The 19,642-nt window shown below is 41.1% G+C and overlaps 1 protein-coding gene across 1 annotated transcript in view; it reads right to left on the reverse strand.

The window, feature by feature from the left end:
• PCSK2 (proprotein convertase subtilisin/kexin type 2) overlaps positions 1-19,642 on the reverse strand; it is a 109,333-nt gene that overhangs the window by 52,512 nt on the left and 37,179 nt on the right. The window contains exons 3-4 of the mRNA XM_061356252.1: positions 3,644-3,757; positions 1,870-1,978 (exon numbers count right to left, since the gene is read on the reverse strand). Of these exons, the coding sequence (XP_061212236.1) occupies positions 1,870-1,978; positions 3,644-3,757 (223 nt within the window). The remainder of the gene's footprint in view (positions 1-1,869; positions 1,979-3,643; positions 3,758-19,642) is intronic.

The raw sequence follows: 19,642 nt of genomic DNA on the forward strand, positions 1-19,642 counted from the left end.
TTTGCCAAATAATCATAGCGAATAATGCAACTGACTGAAATGAGATTCCAGTTCTTAAATGTGGGCTTGTATACTGTTGTACCTTTTCAGAGGCACTCCCAGCTAGGAATTTTCAATCACTTATGTCAAAATCCAGGTGCCAATCGAAAAGGTGAGCTCAGTGACAAGATTTATTGACCTGCTTTGTAGACTAGATAATTTTTACTTATTAAGATTAGTTTAAATCATGATTTATCTTTATACAAGTTCTATCATCTCAAAGGATACCCAGACTAACAAGATCAATAACCACTGGATTGGTACGGGGTATAAAAAAGAGTATTTTTAACCAGTGAAAACTGTAAAATAAGTAGACAGAAAATTAGCTAAACTAGTCTTGGGGAGATCACTAGGACAAACCGATTGGATTACGTGCTTTTCAAAGACAATTTTTAATGTTGTTTTAGAACATTTTAGCAAATATCTGAGCATAGGCTCCACACCTTGGTAGAGTGCTAAAGACTGCGACAGGCAGTGATGCAGAGTATACTCATTCTAATCCATGGTTTCTTTCTACATATGGCAAATATACAAATCCCAGGGTATGGCATAACAGAAGCAGCAAATCTATACCCTGATGGGATAAGCTGACCTACTACATATCCAGTTAAATTATACACAGAAAAGGCACCAATCTCATGTTACATTTTGATCATTACTCTGTCCCATGTCTGCAGCCACCACACTATCACATGCTCCATTTTATCTGCAAGGACAATGTTGTATTATGGTGGTTATTGTGATTAATGATTACAACCCATTGTAGAATCTTCAGCACTAGAGTTGCTGGAAGAGACCCATGTATCTATGGAGAGCCTTACTGATCCAAATGGTAGACAAGACAACAAAGGTCTCAATGAAGAATCATGTTATTCAGGTGCTCTTCCAGAGCTACTGGAAGTTAATGTAACGCAAACTATCCCAACTCTCTAAAAGCTGAATCTTATGAGCCAACAGCTTTATTTGACCTGAAACTCAAATAGTTTGTCATTGTCCCTATTACACTCATGTTCAGCTATTATGAAAGCTAAGCCCTGCCTCTGTGGGATCACTGAAACTGATTTCTCACAACATCACTTGAGAGATGATCCCTCACATGAGACTGATCTCTCATGAATATACAGATACTGGAGTCTACTTTCTTACTTCCACAAAAAACTTGTCTTAGGAGTAAGCAGACGAGGACAGGTCTCAGTTGACCCTAGAAAACGTAAGTGGATCCAGGTATTTTATGTATTTATTTTCAAAGGAAAACATTCAAGATTCAGCCCAAAGAAAAGTGCTGAGAGATTGCAGAGATTTCCTGTACTTCAGCAAGGAACCAAGGAGTAGAACAGCTGTGATTTCAAGTGTACCTTTTATCTTCACCTTCCCTGAACTTAGCCTCAAATCAGTAATATATTTAATATTCAGGTCTTTATTGACACTGAGCATGAAAGTGTTTAATTATTTCAGCTGTCAAGTATGATTTTGAGAATAATGTAACCCAGAAAATGTTTTCTTAAGTACTTTTTGTACAGCAATTACATGCTCCAGTCAATGCCTCCAGAAGTCAAGGGGAGTCTTTTTTTTGGCTTAACGGCCATTATAGTGTGCCCTGGAAGACATCTGAGTGATAATTGCAAACTACTTTTAATGCTTGGATATCTATGCTTCAGCGTCCCTAGTGAAGTGTTTATAATATGTTTTCCCTGAAGATCTCAAAGTCTTTATGGAGGCTGGTAGTCTTACCATTATAAGCAATCCATCATTACTTTTAATCTTTCTTTGACTCTGATTACATGGAAAAAGCTACTTAAAATATTACATTAGCATTCAGTCTTCACTTACCATCATCCATAATTCCTATGGTTACTCCCTTCCCTGTGTATCCCAGCTCCCATGCTTCAGCTACATTAAGGTCAAGTCCAGGAGTGCCATCTGCTTGACCGGTGTTAATCTGATACATCAGTGAAAAAGAAGAATAGTTTTTTTTACTGGATAGGCACATTTTCACAGCCACTGAAATCTGCTTTATGTCCTTTCATGTATCATTGGTATGGAAAAATATATTCCATTTGCTTTGGAGTGCACATCTGTACATTTTCATATCTATTGCAATAATGCAGTAGTAAAAAAATAAAACCAAAGCAAAACACCAAAAAACAAACCCTGTGTAAATTCACTCCTTTGTGGTTGATGAGATTTGGTTAAACCCTGAACTTTCTGGACCCAAAAAAGGACTTTTTTACTTAAAATGTCAGGGCAGTAGGTCAAGACAGAAAAAAAAATTAGATCAATGGATTTTACAAAGGACTTTTCTATGAGCAAGAAATGTTTTTTTTCTTGAAGACAGGGATTTACTGAAATTCATGACCACAAGGTTTAGTACCAGAAACAAGTTCTCTGATAATAAGGTTAGCCCTTCTTCAAGCAGTAAAGCTCACTTGAGGAGCTTCAAGGGTCTTTTCCAACCTTGTTTCTGTGTGATTCTATGTTTCTGCAATACAGGCAATTCCCTGTACATTCAGGCATTACTCGTGTTCACTCATTTACAAAGTTCTCAAGTTCTGTAGGAAAAATGATATGGATTTTACTGACCAGATGCAAAAAATTTTGATTTTGTATCAGACACATCTGATTTCAAAACATATTTTAGTGTGCTTTATAATCTAAAAAATGTATAGCTTAATATATTTTTTTTTTATTTTTATCACTGCAACATTTTGACTGAAGTACCAGAAAGAGTGAATTAATCCATGCTTTATTTTATCCTCTCATCAAGGATTAAGTCCCATCCCTGCTAATGCACCCTCATTCACCTGAAAACTCTTGTTTTAGGGGAAAAAACACCACCCCTATTGGATGGAATCATTAAACATAAGAAATGGATTGAAAGGAAAGAGAATATGAAACACTACTCCTAAGCAAAAAAGACCCTTCTTAAGTTAACAAGGCAGCACTGCATTTACTAAGTATTTCATCACAAATAGGCTGCAAGATTGAAACTGGCCCAAAGTACTTTATCAACCTTTTATATAATTTTGGCTACTTCTATGTAAAATTTTTTCTTATATGACTGAAGACTTCTCCCTATAAAATAACACATTAAAAATGAAACAGTTCAGCAAAATATAAATTTCTTCTGACATTAGCTTAAGCCAAAATTCATCAGTTTTCAGCTGTTCTGCTTTTGACAGAAGAGATTTAATTAATATTCATATTTCCATAGGACAAGAAGAAGCTCAATTTTTTCTAGCCAATACATGAACTTTCTGTTATAATTCTTGTTTTACCTGGCAACAGTTCAAAGACATGATTCATATGCAGTTTTAGGGGTCACATCAGCACACCAGGAATACCCACAGGACACCAATACAGTTCTCTTTCAAACCTTTTAAGGATCTTTCCACTTACTTAAATGAAATTTAGCTCTTGAAATGCGCTGGGTCTTCCCAGCATGAAAGAGGTACAGTTAAACACAAGAGGATCAAGCCTTAGATCCATTCCCAAGTTCTTGTGAGATATTTGGAAAGAACTCTTGCAAAACATTATGCAACAGCACAGAACAGCTTGAATGTAGATTATGTAGTTATGATTACTGTGACTTTCTTGCAAAACTTACCAGGTACCATTGCTTTGTAAATAAAGGATCGTTCATGTTGATGTCAATGTCGTTGATATCTCTATACCCTCGCTTCCTTCTGCTGAAGCCTTCCTGTTGAACAGCTTTCCGTACCTGGAAGGGTTAATTTTTACATCTTTAGCTCAACATTCTTCACCACATACACAAAGGTTTTGCCGCCTAGTTTTCATGGGAGATAAGGATTATGAAATCACACTATTTGTGTCTGTGCCATTCATTTGGCACAGACACCAGTGACTAATTTTGACTGATTTCCGTCAAAATTTGAGAGAGGTAGAGAGCTACGGCACTGCTACAATGGCTGCATGGGAGAGAGACACCCAGAAGTGTCCTATCTGGAGGAAAACTACAGCTTGAACGTATTGCAGACATCCTGCAATGCGGATAATATGGTAATATGAATAATGTGGGTAATATGTTTTAGAGCGAGGTGTCCCTGCCCATGGCAGGGGGGTTGGAACTTGATGATCTTAAGGTCCTTTCCAACCCTAACTATTCTATGATTCTATAAGAAAGAGACCCTAACCAGGCATCATTATCATTTATCTTCTTGCTATACTTTTAGCCACCAAAATCAACACATTGTTCTTATTAAAAGCTAAAATTATTTAACTAATTCTCAATATGTCACTGTTCCAAGCTGCAGGCATTTGAGAAAATGAGCATGAAGGTTTCAACCATGCTTTTGTTTTTCCAGATTTTTCTCCAGGGTATTTTCAGAGTACTAGATCGTCTTTCCTGCCAAAGAGATTTGCTGGGAGAAAAAAATCTGGCATTGTGTGCTTTCATCATACTCCTGAGGTTCTGAAAAACGTGTCATGTAAAGCAATCTACTTTCAGGGATTATCCTTGCAGTAAATGAGTGATAAATAAATATGCTGGCAAGAAAAACTAAATGGGAAAAAAGCCACGAAATGGCCATGCTGTCTGAAGTGTAAGACATGGAAATACTGGTTATGAAACACAAATAGCCATACTTTTTCAGGGATAATTTCCTTTATGAACAGCAAATCCAGAAGAACATTAACCGAGCACTTTAGAAAATAAGAAAAGTTAAGAAACACAAATATGTTTGAAGGCAAGAACTACAAATGCGAGACCATAATCACCTTACCTGCACCCATGTATAGGTGCACTCCTAAAGAAGACCAACTCAATGGTTGTAATTGGAGTAATAGCATGTGCTAACATATTCACAGACCTTGCAGAACTGCTGTCAAGTCTGGCATACTCTTTTGTACTATTTAGCTGACCACATGGAACCAACAGAGCAAGTAGAGTCCCAGCATTTACTTAAAAAATAGGTATGTTAAAAACATCTAGCCTTCTTTATCAAAGAGGAATGCTTAAAACCATAAACTGAGTACATCTTGAGGTGCAGCAGGGAGACAGTAAGACCCCTAACATTTCCTTAGGCATTTCCTTGAAAAAAATAAATGCATGGTTATTAAATAAATCTGCTTAACTGAGAGAACCACTTCTACATGTGCGGCTTTGGCATTTCTGATTAAGAATACGTATATAGGAGGTACATCAGTGTGTCACAGTAACTCATACAGTATCAGTCTAAATCAACAGAGGAGAAATTAATCCAAAGGCTAAATCAGATCTTGTGTCAGTTGAGTCATTCTTGGAGGTGTCCTTCTGTCTCTGTTAATTAAAGCAGAAGCCTCAAAAGACAGTGCTCAGTGAGGTGCCTAAGGCTGAGATGAAACTGGGACCTAATGGATGGAGGCTAAAAGCTGTTTTCCTCACAGCTATACTGCTTCATTATAACCCTGAAAACCTAATACCAATTCGCAATGAGCAGGATGAGGCAGCATTCCCTGAAAAGACAGTATCAAATGTGTCTGAAAATCTACTCATCTGAATTCTAACTCCTTAAAAGTAAAGGTACCAAATGATAAAATATTGAATTGGTAGGTGCTCTCATTTATATGTGTATTTCCATTACTTCAGCAGGTTCATTAAAAGCAGAACAGATTGAAAATTAAGAATAAAACTTATGCAAAATAAGCTGGAAAGAGGACAGTGATTAAGTAGGACCCATATTAGGTGTACTTAGTGGTGCCAGGTATCTGCACAGGGTAAAGAAAGGTATAAGCACACTGTTTGATACCTCTAAGATAAGGTTCAGTGATGCCATGGAGACAACAGAGCAATCACCTGTCATTATGCCTTCCTCCGTTACCACCCTTGCCTTTCTGCTTGCGACTGCAAACCCCAAGCTGTCACCACAGAAAATAACTCTGAACAGAAGCCAACCCTCACTTAGAGGGATGCCAGAGAAAAAGATTTCATGCGTCTGTGCTCCCACGCAAGCTTGCTGGCTCTGCAGGACCTGCTGCATTAAGGCACTGAATGAGGATTCAGAACGAAAGGACTTCTACTAATTAAAAAGCAGTGCTGTGGAGCCCTGGCTTTTCTTTAAGAGAACCTGGAGGAAGTGAGGGAGAAATCTGCAGAAATAGCACAGCCTGGTTTCTCTCTCCAGGATCACCTCATGTGTCTGATTTGTTCCATCTTCACAATAAAAGAGAATTTATTTTCTGTACTATATTACATTATATTCGAATTTCCTGAGACAAGGGAATACACTCCCCAAGGAGGTATGACCTTCTCTGAACTAAAACCACTCTGTAGGCTGTTTCCTGATTGTTTCATATGGAGGAGGGCGTATAGGATGTTACCATCCACAGATCTAACAGTCTTAGAAATTCTGAAGCCTCTTTTTCACTACAGAAAAAAGGGGGGTTTCCTCACTTTTGCAAATAATTGTAACCTGTAAAACTGCATCCAGAAAATGTCATGAAATGAGTCAAAAGGTCTGGATAAGGCCTTGGCAGCTTCTCACTTACGTAAGCTACAAATTGCCTCATTCAGTTGCCTTGTATTAGGATCTTACCCAGCATGAGGTAAGAACTTGCCTTCCCCCTGGTGAAAAATGTGTCTAAAAAGTAATAGCCCCCAGACAAGATAATTTCCTCATATTCCAGAAAAAATCCCAATAGAATAAATTTGGAAAAAGATTATGTGAATCAAATTGAGTGAAGAACTGACCATTTAGGGCTGCAGATAGCTGGCTCAGGAGAATCCTTGTCTTTTTGACAACTGTGTATCTGTATTAGAAAAATGGTGGTTATCCAGAGCTGAGAACTTGTGCTTTCCTATCTAGTCTAGATCAGGAGAGCCACATCCGATTCTGCTTCTATTTTATGATTTTCTTAGAGAAGAGGAGGCCTCCCTGAGAGATCAGTAATGTAAATGCATTAAAGATCATGTTGCAGGTAATACATTTCCAAAACACATATAAGAAAGAACACCTTTACATGTGCAACAGTAGAAAATAGTTGGAAAACATTCTGATCTTGTAATAGCCATAATCCCATGTACTTGTGTCAAATACCAACCTGGAACCCAGACCTCAATCCTAAGCACAATGCAACCTCATGACACCTTTCAAATTCTTCTCTAACTGAAGCAGGAAAAACAGCATTCATTAAGACTTGGGCTTCTGATAATAGCATTTCTAAATGATTTGCACCTGTAAAGCATGCTACGTATAAGAAACTAGTGAAGGAATAAAATATTTTTACTAAAATAGCCTGAATTTCAAAAGTAGGCTTAGTTAACAGCAACAAATGCCTTTTCTTTATTTCATTCTTAATTTATTTATTCCTTTTTTCATTAGGACACAGGATTAAGTAGAGAGCAAATTCTGAGCATCTCCCTTATTAGTATGGGACTTAATAATGTAAAAGTTACTAGCTATGTTGTAATGAGAATGAAGGTCATGTATCAAAGAAGGTAGCCCATGGATAAGATCTTTACAAAGAAAAAAAAGGTTCAAGTATTGATTTTTAATATCCTTGTACTTACACACAGGTGCATGAAGTCACTTGGATGATAATAAACCAGCAGGATACTGATGCAGAACAAATTAACAAAATAATCAATTGACTGCAATACTGCCCTGGGAGGGCCAGAAACCACAGCACTCTAACTGTGCTCTATGCTCCTGTGAATGCCAAGATAATCAGCTCCTCATTTTGATGGAACAGGGTTAATTGTACTGGTGAGCTCCTGCAGTTAAATGACTGTGTTATATTGAGCATAAATGACAGATATACTAAATTACACCAGCGGGTCCACAAAAGTGGAACAGTACACACAACCCCAACCTCAAGAATCAAGAACCTCACGACAGGAGAATTCAGACCAAATTCCAGAAGAAAAAGGAAGTCTCACTGATGACATCTAGTAGGCACGAGTTTTTAGAAGCAAACATAGCAGTGAGATCATCAGCCAAAGAAGCAGTGGTTCTTTGTTCTGTAAAGCCTCAAGGTCAACACAGGTCTGTTCCTGAAGGTGAAATAAAGAAGTCAGGCTGGTGGTTGGACTTAGGCCCTACAAGAAGGGTACTGAAGATCAGTCTCCCATGAAGGTGGTTTAGAACAGTGTGTCCAAATTCACAAAGGCATCATCAAATAAAACACCTTTAGTTAACGGAAAGCTCTCCTGGCTGTGGCTATCATTAATTTCTGGTATCCAAAGAAACATGGAGGCAACAAAAGATGGAGGCAGAGAAGTTCAAGTGAGACACGGTGATGTGCACACCTAACTCCCTTTGAAAAGTAACAAGAATGTGGTATCATGCACCTACAGCAACTTCGGGGGTCTAAGTAAGCATATTTAATTTTACTATCCACTTCATATAACCTAACAGGTATATTTAGTAAGGAAATACAATCCCACTCACAGAGTACACACTTATTACCTGTTTTGTCTGTCAGCTGCTTGCTGGTAAGCTCTGAAGATGTCAGAGAGAAGCACCCATCTCACATTCTTCCACGTTTTTGTTAAAGCCCCGAAGTAACCAAGTTTTGTGTGACCCTCCACTACAAAATGAAAGGAATAATGCCAACCCTCCTCGCTAGCAAAAAGAAAGTGCAGACCTACTTGAACCGTAACTAAAGTCAGATGAACCAAACCAAACTGAATCACTTTTAAACGGCAGTGGGGACACCTCATTTCTGCTACTGAACCGATAACCTGGGGTGGTAAGGCTGCTAGACTCCGTGCAGCCACAGCAATGAAGAAAATTGATGCATTTTGTTCTTGACACAGCTGAATCCATCTGATTGCAAACTAGCTGAACCTGTTTCAAGGCCCAGAAAGAATAAGCAGGGATGTCAGGGGCTTGTGTGTATCACTGACCATCCAATATTTATTAATCAAATGACAACTGCTCGTCTGATGCAAGAGAATAACTTGCAAAGGTTCTCATGAATCTCTCCATACATAGCAATGAGTCACTGTTGTTAACTGTAGGTGTCTCTGGAGGATTACTCATAACAGAGTCTCCAAGTGCCTCACCTACCTGTATCCATTCATCCCTGGGGAGTTTTCTGTACAGGGACTCACTCCCCAGGTTATCTTGCCACTTCTCGGTAGGCTCAGTTAGAGACGCTACAGCAAAGATGCAGCAGTTGTTAAATCACAAGTCAGAAAGATTTCATGAAAGTAAAAATGCATCTCTCTCCATCAAAATACCTGTGTCGCTCCTGTTCTATACATTTTAAATGGCTATTTTCTTAATGACAAACACAGACAGAACTATAGTTCCTTTGATTTATAGGGAAAGTCATGCATGTGGTAAGATATGCCAATTTTTCATTGTTCTTAGCCATCCCTCTACCTTACTGTTACATTTTTGTTTTGCTCCTAGTTGAAACAGTGTCATTGGATATCAAAGTCCTGCTTTTTTCTCTTATTACAATTAAATGTTCTGGATCAGTTCTAGTTTTTCACTTTCTCTAAACAGCCCCATCTGCCTGCCCAAACACTTGTAAGTCTATATAGACCGTAAGCACATACTAAAGCCTCTGAACACTTACGCTGTCCCCAGTCATTCCTCTTGGGATGCTTTCTCAGTTCTTGACTCCAGCTTGTGCTCTTTGAGCTTTTTTCCCCTCTCTGGATGTGGTACCGTAAAATGTCACACTCCCAGCAGAACAAAACAAGGACAAAACACTGCAACACTAAACTCTGACAAAAGACTGCTACCAATTGCCTTGCACAGCAAATCCAGGCACAGGAGCTGCTCACTAACTCCTCTGCAAAAAACACTGAAAATCACAACACCGGAGGCATGGCCACTTAGGAAACTGCCCCAGAAGTTCAGCATCAATCAGGCATTAGTGAAACATGAACAGCCTGAACCCAAAGGTTCCATGCAGACAATTAACCTTTCATGATTAAAACACAATTGAAAGAACTTGTGTTTCAACCAAGTTCATACTTTTTATAAAAAATATGCAAGAACTGCCTTGCTTCTGCCTTATTTTGTGACCTTTTGTTTTCCTAATATTAGCTCAGTGCTTGGTAAATAAGGAGCTTTCAAAAATAAAAGGAGGGGAAAAGAAATCAATATTTTTGTCCATTTAGCAGGCCTCTCACAGTTCAGTGACATTCAGGAAGCAGTGAGTAAAGAGACAAGGAATCAATGTGTAAGAAGAGGCTGCAGATCATACTCAAGCTGCTCAGCTAAGCAATCAATAGCGCTCCTCTAGCTTCTACTTTGAAATGCAAGTGAGTTGTTTAGGCTGCAATGTAAAATGAATGCTGAGTATGGATGGTCTGCCAAGGGAAATGCCAATTTATTAAACCAGAAATTTTCACAGGATCATGTTCTCTTTGACAAAGCTTTTCTGATCTAGGATAAAATTTATTAAGGAGAAAGACTGCGACAGAGAAACAGCCCTGGATATCTTGATACGGAGTGCACTGCCTCAAGAACAAACAAACCATTTCACACCTCAGTTTGGCACCAGGGCCATATCAGGATCTACACTATCACAGGCACTGGCTATTCTAGGAACTCCATTCTTTCTTATTTCCCACTTTTTCTCTGCTTAGACAAGCCAGCAAAAAAGCAGAAGCATTTCTGAAATCATAAGGAGTTTCCAAAGCAATAAAAAACTGCTTATTCTACAGACAGAAGCTGGCATTACACTTTATGATATATAATGACCAGAAAAGTCAAAGTAATTTATATTTCAAACAATGTCTTATTGCAAGACAGCAGGACAGTCACCTCGGTTACAAAATCAAAGACCTCTGTAAGAAAGAAATTCCCCCAGAGATGGGCTATAACTGCAGGTATTAGTCTCTCCAGTGGATTTGGAGAGATTGCAAACCACAGGGACACTTTATCAGCAGCCTGGGGGTAAATTTTGCACTTTGCTCTCTCACCAGTTACACTGGGCCACAGAAATGATCAGCCTCTCCAAATCAATCCAAGCCACCACCTCTCTGTGCAGGTGTAAACAACAGCATGCCTGGTGACAGAAATCAGGGCCCATGCATGTAGGGCACTATCAATTGCACACCCTGCCTTCTTAGCTGCAGAATTAGTTCCTACAAGTCACAGTTTTCCCTTCTATGACATAACTTTGCCAAGTACTGCAGATACACCTTTCTTAAAACATCATTCTTGCGCACCCCACCCCCCTTTTTTCTTCTTCCTCAACAGCAAAAATCTTTTCATAGAATGATTTTTACTTATTACAAAGGCCATCATGAGCCGTTGAGGTGATACCCAAAGAAGGGAGGTCTAAGCTATATATGCTCTGTGGTCTAAAAGGGTTTCGGTTTAAATGGGAATCAGACCCAGTCCATCTTTCAGATTGTAAACCTTTTGGCATTGAGACTAGCTTCTGGATATATCTGTGCAGTACAACAAAGAAACGTGTTCACTTGGTGCTGAATCTTCTAATTTAATAAATCCCTCTTTGTCATTTGTTCATTTATAACTTTGGATTGTTTCTTGTATTGCTGGGCAATCTTCCAGAAAAGGACTTTCCTCCTGCTCAGTGGTCCTACAAGGACAGAAGTACTACAGAGTCTGTGTTTATATAACCTCCTTTTTAGATATTCCATTAGTATGGTTCCTGCTTCCACACAAGCAGTAAATATCTGATACATCCCAAGAGGACAGGAGTGCTCATAGGCTAAAGATTCCTTTAACTCTGTTGATTTTAAGTTAATTTATTCCATGAAGCAAGTCTCCAGATAAGCGGCTGAGAAAACATAACTTGGAGAAAAATCTGTTCAGTTGAGTTTGCATGAGAAGACTCAGCTAGCAGGTAAAGTTATTCTCTGCTGAAGTGTGCCCTTGGCTCACCCTGACGCAGAACAGCCTTCCAGTAAATGTGTGAATGCTTGTGCTAATGCCCAAACACATTTTCAGTCACAAAGCATAATCTGTAGCAGCTTTACCTCTACCTTCATGCATTTCCTTTCTAAGGACACCAATTTGCTTCACAGACCTAAGTTTAAGTGCACTTCATATGGACAGACTGGAAGTGCCTTGCAATATGCCTGTGCAGGTATGCGTCACTATTTAAGCAAACTGAGTCAGCAGAGGATAAGACCTTGAAGTCTGTAGCATGTGCTGAATAGACCTCCTGGTCTCCAAAGTGATTCTGCACTCAAAAGCTGGCTTCTGACCTGTGCTATAACTCATCATACTTCTACTTCATTCTTCACAGCCTCCTTCCCACTCAAATTTCATTTAATAGCTCATCATTCACCTTGAAATATCTGCTTGGAAAAATATAATACACATTTCCTTTCACAGAATTACTGGCATAGATTATCCCCTTCCCATATCAACAGTAAATACACCATAATGTTACACTCCTTGACGAGCTGCATGTTGCTCTGTCCTTTAATGTGATTTATTTTGCTTTCTATGTGTACTCCTTTTCTAAACACCAAGTCATAAACCAATGCACTTTTATACAGCTTCCCCCCAAGCCCTATTACAGCATTCAAACATGGTAACTGTAATGGGAGGTGTTTGGGGTTCCTTTCATGTAGTGGGGCTTAGAGTAAAAGTTTACTTCAGCTTCCCCTGCTGCTTACAGCCCTTCTAGCAGATGGGCCCTGTTGGATCCAGTAGCAGTGAAGCATTTTCACAGAAAACTGCTGCCAGAATCTCAGCCAAAAAGCAGCTTCCCAGAATAAAAACTGTACCATGGCAGTAGGAGGAAAGAAAGGCAGACTACTGTCAGTGCCGCTGTTCTACCTGCAGTGCATGAACCAAGCTGAAAATCAATTTGATTTACATTCATTTAAGAAAGTCGGAATTAAAACAGTTACTTAAAACTAGCTGTGGGCTCTCAAAACCTGAACTCATGGGGTTACCATGAAGAAAAGGTTGGCTCCACCATGCAGAATCTGGACTTCCTCAGCTCTGGGTTCAGAAACAACACAAGTGCCTTTTGATTTCTTTTTCCTGACTACAACCCTGTGAGTGCCCTACAGAATCAAATCCTCCTCTTCTGTAACCTCTTCTGCACTGTCATTGCTCAAAACAATCATTCCTTTCCCTGTTTCTTCTGCTCCAAGAACAGATGCTGCAGTCTCAATTTTGGGGAATTTATCTCCCAAAGAGGCATCTGTTCCAGTTAACGTGGAGGGGGTCACCTCTGCACAGACAGAAGAGGCCATCACAAACAACCACTCTTCCTCTGTCAGCTCTTGCAAGTCTCTGTTCTGACTCAAGTCCCCACTGCACCAGGCAGGCATTTTGCTAGCACTGATCACTGCCCACTGCTGTCAACACCTCCCCAGCCAGGTGGTAATGACATCTGCAGAAGGCCATTTAGCTTTAATAAAAAACAAAGGCTATTTTTATGAACCTGCCTGCCTGCAGTGATATAGCAGCAACAGACAGAAAGTCTAAGCTAATTCTAGTATTTCAAACCTGTAATACTTAAACTTCAAGGTTCACATGAGTGGTAGTGATGTATTAGTGAGCCTTTCTTGTCTATTTTTAATTCTTTCAGAACTGCTGCTATCTCAGTAGAGTTGAGATATGGAATTGCAAACCACTGATCTTCCTTAAATGCTGCCTGGTGGGAATTACATGGGCTGCACAATGTCTTCTCTCAGGAAATTCTGTAACAAGAAGCCAGACACAAAACAGAAGCCAACCTTATGACAGAGCGAAAACCACAATTATGCTGCTGCTCGCATTCATGTATCTGCTCCTGCACCCAACAGCAGAGTACTTGTTTATAGCACAGCTACTTCTTTATTCTATTACCATAAATATACTGGACAGAAAAAACAAGGGAGCTTGCTCCCATGCATGTCTTTTCCAGCCCAGTAGGAAGCAACTGATGATTTGTATTGATCGGGCTATACACCATAAAGGTTGCAATTGCACTTCTTCAGCTCCTAGATTCAGAGGTTTATGGATCCCTGCCACAAAGCACGTTAATAAAATGAGCAGAGGTTTATGTATCACTGCTGTCCAGCACTGGGTTAGCAGTGTATAGCTGCCAGGGCCAGGCCATCTGCCACAGTGGAAGCATCAAAACAGAACTGCTTCTGGAGAGCAATTTCTGTATCAACAGCAAAGGTAGGAAAAGCTGCAAATAAGAGACTGGTTTGCAAAAAGCAAAGAAGCAGCTGATGTCCTATTGTTCTGGCCCTTACTCAAGTCAGTTTTTAATTGTATACTTTCAAAGGCTGACCTTGATCCTTGTAAAGACATGCTGTATGTCAGAATTTTCTGTTAATCTTGCAATGTTCTCCTCCAATTCCTGCCTTGGAGCCCACAGACAGCACAGTTGCAGAGCTCACTGGTGCCCAGCACTGCAGCAGAGAGCACAGCCAAGGCAGAGATATCTACATCAGGGCACTGTTCCCACCTCATCCTACAATCTGGCTGCCATCACGTGGCAGAAATCCATCCTTCTGCCCCTGAACTCACAAACTGCCTAGTGCCTGCTTGAGCAGCATATTGAACCCACATTTCCCTAGGGAAAGCCTACAGCTCTTTTCTTGACAAGAAAGTTAACAGGACTTAAGTGGTTTGGCAAAGGGATCACATCTAGCATGAGACTGTAGGCAGGATACCTAACACAGAGCAGAGATGGGTTAGTAAAGCAGGGAGGAGATGCCATGCCGGCGCACAGAGCCAGCCCCAACGTAACAGAGCACACAGGGAATTAACAGGGAAGGAAAAACCTGTGAAACTGAGACATTAATACATTGAGTTGATCCCAGCTGAAACTCTCCTCAGCTTGTCACGGACACGGGGCAGTACAAGGCACAGAAGTGTGATCTGAATATCCTTCATGGGTTTTCTCAACTGCCCCCTGAGCAGAGAGGCTTCTTACATCGCTGCCCATGTTCTCCAGCAGCCTGTCCCACTGGCTGCTGGCCAAGCCTCTCCTCTCTCCAAAGCACATCTGCACAATTAAATTAATTGTCAGAAATCTTAGAAACAAAGAGGGTTCTGCCTTGATTTCAAGGGACCAGGGCATCCAACTGGTTCAGATTTGTCACAAGCCCCTCTATTTATCCACTGCCTAAAGCAATGAAAGGCGGCCCCCCAAAGACGACAAAACTCATTATTAACTGGAGACGCAAGTGCGCTAGCAGGGATTTTGGTGCCTGAGCTTTCCCTTGTCCCCACTGGGTCAAAGCACAGGCTGGTTTAAATGAAATTATAAAATTATCATCCTGCTGCAAATTCTTTGAACTTTGCTGCTTTTTTTTTGCCCAGAAAGGAGGGAGTATCTTTACAGTTCAGTTATTTGCATAAAATAATTAGGCTTTGGGGTATATTCTCCTCCCAGTACACATACATAACTTGCATTAATATTAATAGGGACCTCTGTATTCACACTCATTGAGAAGAGGCTGTACCCCAAGGGTCTGAGAAAGACTAAACCCAAAATACACTTTTGCTTACCACTAAAGATTTCTATACACTCCTGTAAACTGCTGTCTTATTATATATTTCTTGCTTTTCCTAGTTGATTTCCATTGAGACAAATATTCAGCAAATCTCAGAAGAAAATCACTTGTTCAGGTTTCACACAGCAGGCAACCAAAAATGATGCATGTGAATTCTATGGAAATGGCTCTTTGTGTCCAAACTTTGAGCCCCAACCCCTGTTACGGTTTCCACAGAATAAAAAATTAATGGAGAAGCTTCCCTCACAAAATTACATTTCTTTGATATACGAAGTGATGAATCTCTGTTCATCAATAGTGCTTGCTGCACACACATTTAAGGGCTCTTCAAAAAAAGCCAGCATCAACTTGTGTTATGGCAAGCACTGAAGAAGTGGCTTGAGACTACCAGCACTTCACAGGGCAACAAAAGGGAGGTCTGGAGAAATAAACTACTACCACAGCGGGACTGACTTTATGGTATTTTAAACAGATGCCTACATTGGGCTATGAAGTCCCACATCTCAGGCCACTGCAGTCTGAAGCTGTGTAAAACATCCAGTGCTAAATGACAGAATCATGGGCTTGGCAAGCTGTGGACAACACAATGACATCAGAGATTACATCCTTTGTTCTGGGCCTTTCTTCTAAGAGCGAGGTGAGCTGTACCAATGAATGACCACCACAAAAGGAAAATGAGGAACAATAAGGCGATGCCAGAGATAGAGAATTATGCAAGGGATGGTCCTGCCAAAGTCTTGGCTCAAAATGTTGTTTTATGAGACTGAGGGTAACAACTGTGATGTGCAAAATGGGGAAACTAAAACCCCTGAGGTCCCTGGAAAGGACTGAAATCTACCATCCTTTCTACGGGCAGGGCCCCTCGTCGTTCCTTGCTTCCCTTGCAGGAAGGGCAAACCCAGTTCAAGGTATTCCCTTATTTCATCTTGCCACATGTCACCCTGGACTGAATTGCTAATGACATCAGGCAAGTGTTGTAGCTTAGAAACAGGTTTTTTAATGCAATCATATTCCCTATTCCAACACCAGCTAACCCTGCAACAAGCAAAAAAGTGGGAATGGTATCAGAGGAACAGTGAGGTTGGAGACAAGAATACCTAAACTCAGGAACACCACTGAGGTCTGGTGAAACATCAGGTGAAACCACCACATTGGAACAAGGTACATTTGGTGTTAGCTTCTTGGCTGAGATTCAACTCTCCAGACGTGCAAAGACCCAGACTTCTTTTTGTCCAAGGATAAACACAGACTCATTCCATCCATTTCCATGATATTTCAGGTTTTCACTGCTGCAAATTGGAGGAACATCCATCTCTTGTGTTTAACACCATGCCTGTGAGAAGAGAAACTCTTAACACTCTCCCTGTGGCTGAACTCAACTTCAAACTTGCCGGGCTGAACTGGTGAGGATGAATTATTATTCTTTGCTTCAGAGGAGAATGCCTGTTTCAGAAAATGTAACCTAATCAGAATACACAACCCTCAGGTGAGGGAAAGATGCTGAGGTACTGAGGGCAAATCAGGAAGCAGGGATGCTCAGAGATGAGTATATGAGGCTGGAGCAGCATGCAGAGCCTCGTGAACAGGTATGTTCAGTGCTCCTCAAGCAACAATGGCACATGGACATGACCTGGAGACCTCCTAGTGTAAGTGCACTGCTGTGCATTGTGTTGGCTCACAGGTTGCTCCCCTCCAGCATTTCCATCTTGGACCTTGTGGAGGGGTCAGCATAAGCTCATGTGACCCACTGCACAGAAATAGGGCAAAAATCCCAGTGTGATCCCCACCTGAGGCACTTGCTCCTTCATATGTGTCTCCTCCTCCTCATTTAAACCAGGTACCCTGTTCCTCCACAGGTGCCTACAGGTGATGGAAACCGTCCAGGGCAATTTATCTTCCCTTTATCATAACTCACAGAGCAGGCAATGGTTAGAGAGGAAGAAAGCACAAACACCTCATACCTTACACTAGTGTGTAACTGAACTCATGGTTTAGTCAGGGATGAAGGAAGCAGCTCGTTATTTGGTTTACCTTGAGATTTGTTATGAAACCAGAGTTCTGGAAAGCTACTGTGCTGTCCAGTAAAAACTTATCTGAGGTCCTTATGGAAAACATGGAGGAAAAGAAAAACAATTTTCCTGTTGTCAACCTTGACAAGTGTCCTGGGTTTAGCAGTGGCAGTCATTTTTCTCTTTCTTGGTAGCTGGTGCAGGGCTGTGTTTTGACTTTCAGCTGGGAACAGAGCTGAAAGACAATGATGTTTTGGTTTGGCCAAGGACTTTGTGGGCCTCATGCTCTGCCAGGGAGGAGGGGAGCGGGGGGGGGCCTGACCCAAACTGAAAAGGGTATTCCATACCACAGCACGTCATGCCCAGGGAACTGGGAGTTACGGAAGGCTGGGTGGCTGCAGGGTTGGAGGAGGTATGGGTTGGTGTTGATGGGCTGGGGGGGCAAGTTATCGGTACCTGGTGATGGGTGTTGTATTCTCTTCCCTTGTTATTTCTTTATCATTACTATTATTGTGGCAGTAGTGATTTGTGTTATACCTTAGTTACTAAACTGTTCTTATCTCAACCCGTGGGAGTTGCATTCTTTTTATTCTCCTCTCCGTTCCCCCAGGAGTAGGGGGAGGGCAAGAAGGGGGGGGGAGTGGGTAACGAGCTGTCTGGCTGTGAGTTAAACCACGACAGTGGTGTCGTGGTTTAACCCCAACCAGACAGCTTTTTACCCACTCCCCCCTTCTTGCCGTCCCCCTACTCCTGGGGGACCGGAGAGGAGAATCAGAAAGAATGCAACTCCCACGGGTTGAGATAAGAACAGTTTAGTAACTAAGGTATAACACAAATCACTACTGCTACCATCAATAATAGTAATGATAAATGAAATAACAAGGGAAGAGAATACAACACCCCATCACCAGGTGACCGATAACTTGCCCCCCCCAGCCCAACCAAGCACCGACCGATACCTCCTCCAACCCTGCAGTCCACCTAGTCCTCCCGGCTAACTCCCAGTTACATCCTGGGCATGACGTGCTGTGGTATGGAATACCTCTTTGGTCAGTTTGGGTCAGGTGTCCTGTCTCTGCTTCCTCCCGGCTCCCCTCCTCCCTGGCAGAGCATGAGGCCCACAAAGTCCTTGGCCAAACCAAAACATCATTGTCTTTCAGCTCTGTTCCCAGCTGAAAGTCAAAACACAGCCCTGCACCAGCTACCAAGAAAGAGAAAAATGACTGCCACTGCTAAACCCAGGACAACAAGAAAAAGGCAGAACTGAGAAAAGTTCTCTCCTATACCCTCTTCATATATCCTCTCTCAATTTAACATACGACTTCACATGAAAACCCCATATAAATCTCAAGGACATCATTCATCATGTCTCTCATGAAAGCCCCTAGTTCCTCTAGTCAGTGTGGGTAGACAGCTGCTGCTTCAATCAGGCAAAACATACTAAAAGAGGTTTCAAATCACCTCACCAAGGAGACAAAAACTATTTATCATTTCATTCTACATCTCCATCTGAGAGTAACACACACAAAGAAGATAGAACCTTAGCCTGGAGGCAGTGCTGCGGTTTGGGATCAGAGCTAAGAGTATGTGTTGTCCTGGTGTTCTATGGATGCTCCTGGCACTTGAGGCAGGAGAACTGAAAGGAGCTAAATGTCAGATTCCTACATGCAGAGATCCAAGAGAGCTCCCATTTCCATGAGCAAATAGTATAATAAAAACCACACAACACCAACACAGCCCTAATTGCTAAGAAATCACTGATATATCTCTCTGTCAAACAATACCTTTCCCAGCCCATCAACACGCATTTGGGGTCAGTAGCATAGTCTAAAGTAGCACAAAGACATATATTCCCTGCCTTTTCTTTTCATCTGAAAATGAAAGACAGGGAGGTGTTGGATTTTACTTTCTGGGAAACACTGTACCTGTATGTTTTAAAGATATAAACAGCTACATGTTCAGTTACATAACTTGTGCATAGTTTATGCAAAAAACCCAGTTGTTTATTGGACAGCAAGAATGAAACAGTAAATGAAAAAATATTACTTGGGTTACAGTCTCCTGAGCACAAAGGTCTCCCACTCAAATCTTCATCACGCTAGAAACGTGAATATGTTTTTCCATCTGCTGCTGCTGTTAGGCAGGACAAGGAAGCACCACCCTGGGAAAAGCTGGAGGGGGCCATGGGGAA

The sequence above is a fragment of the Neopsephotus bourkii genome, unplaced genomic scaffold (assembly GCF_033783945.1).
Source record: "Neopsephotus bourkii isolate Nb327-2 ecotype Australia unplaced genomic scaffold, CSIRO-AGI_Nbou_v1 NB_845, whole genome shotgun sequence".
NCBI lineage: Eukaryota > Metazoa > Chordata > Aves > Psittaciformes > Psittacidae > Neopsephotus > Neopsephotus bourkii.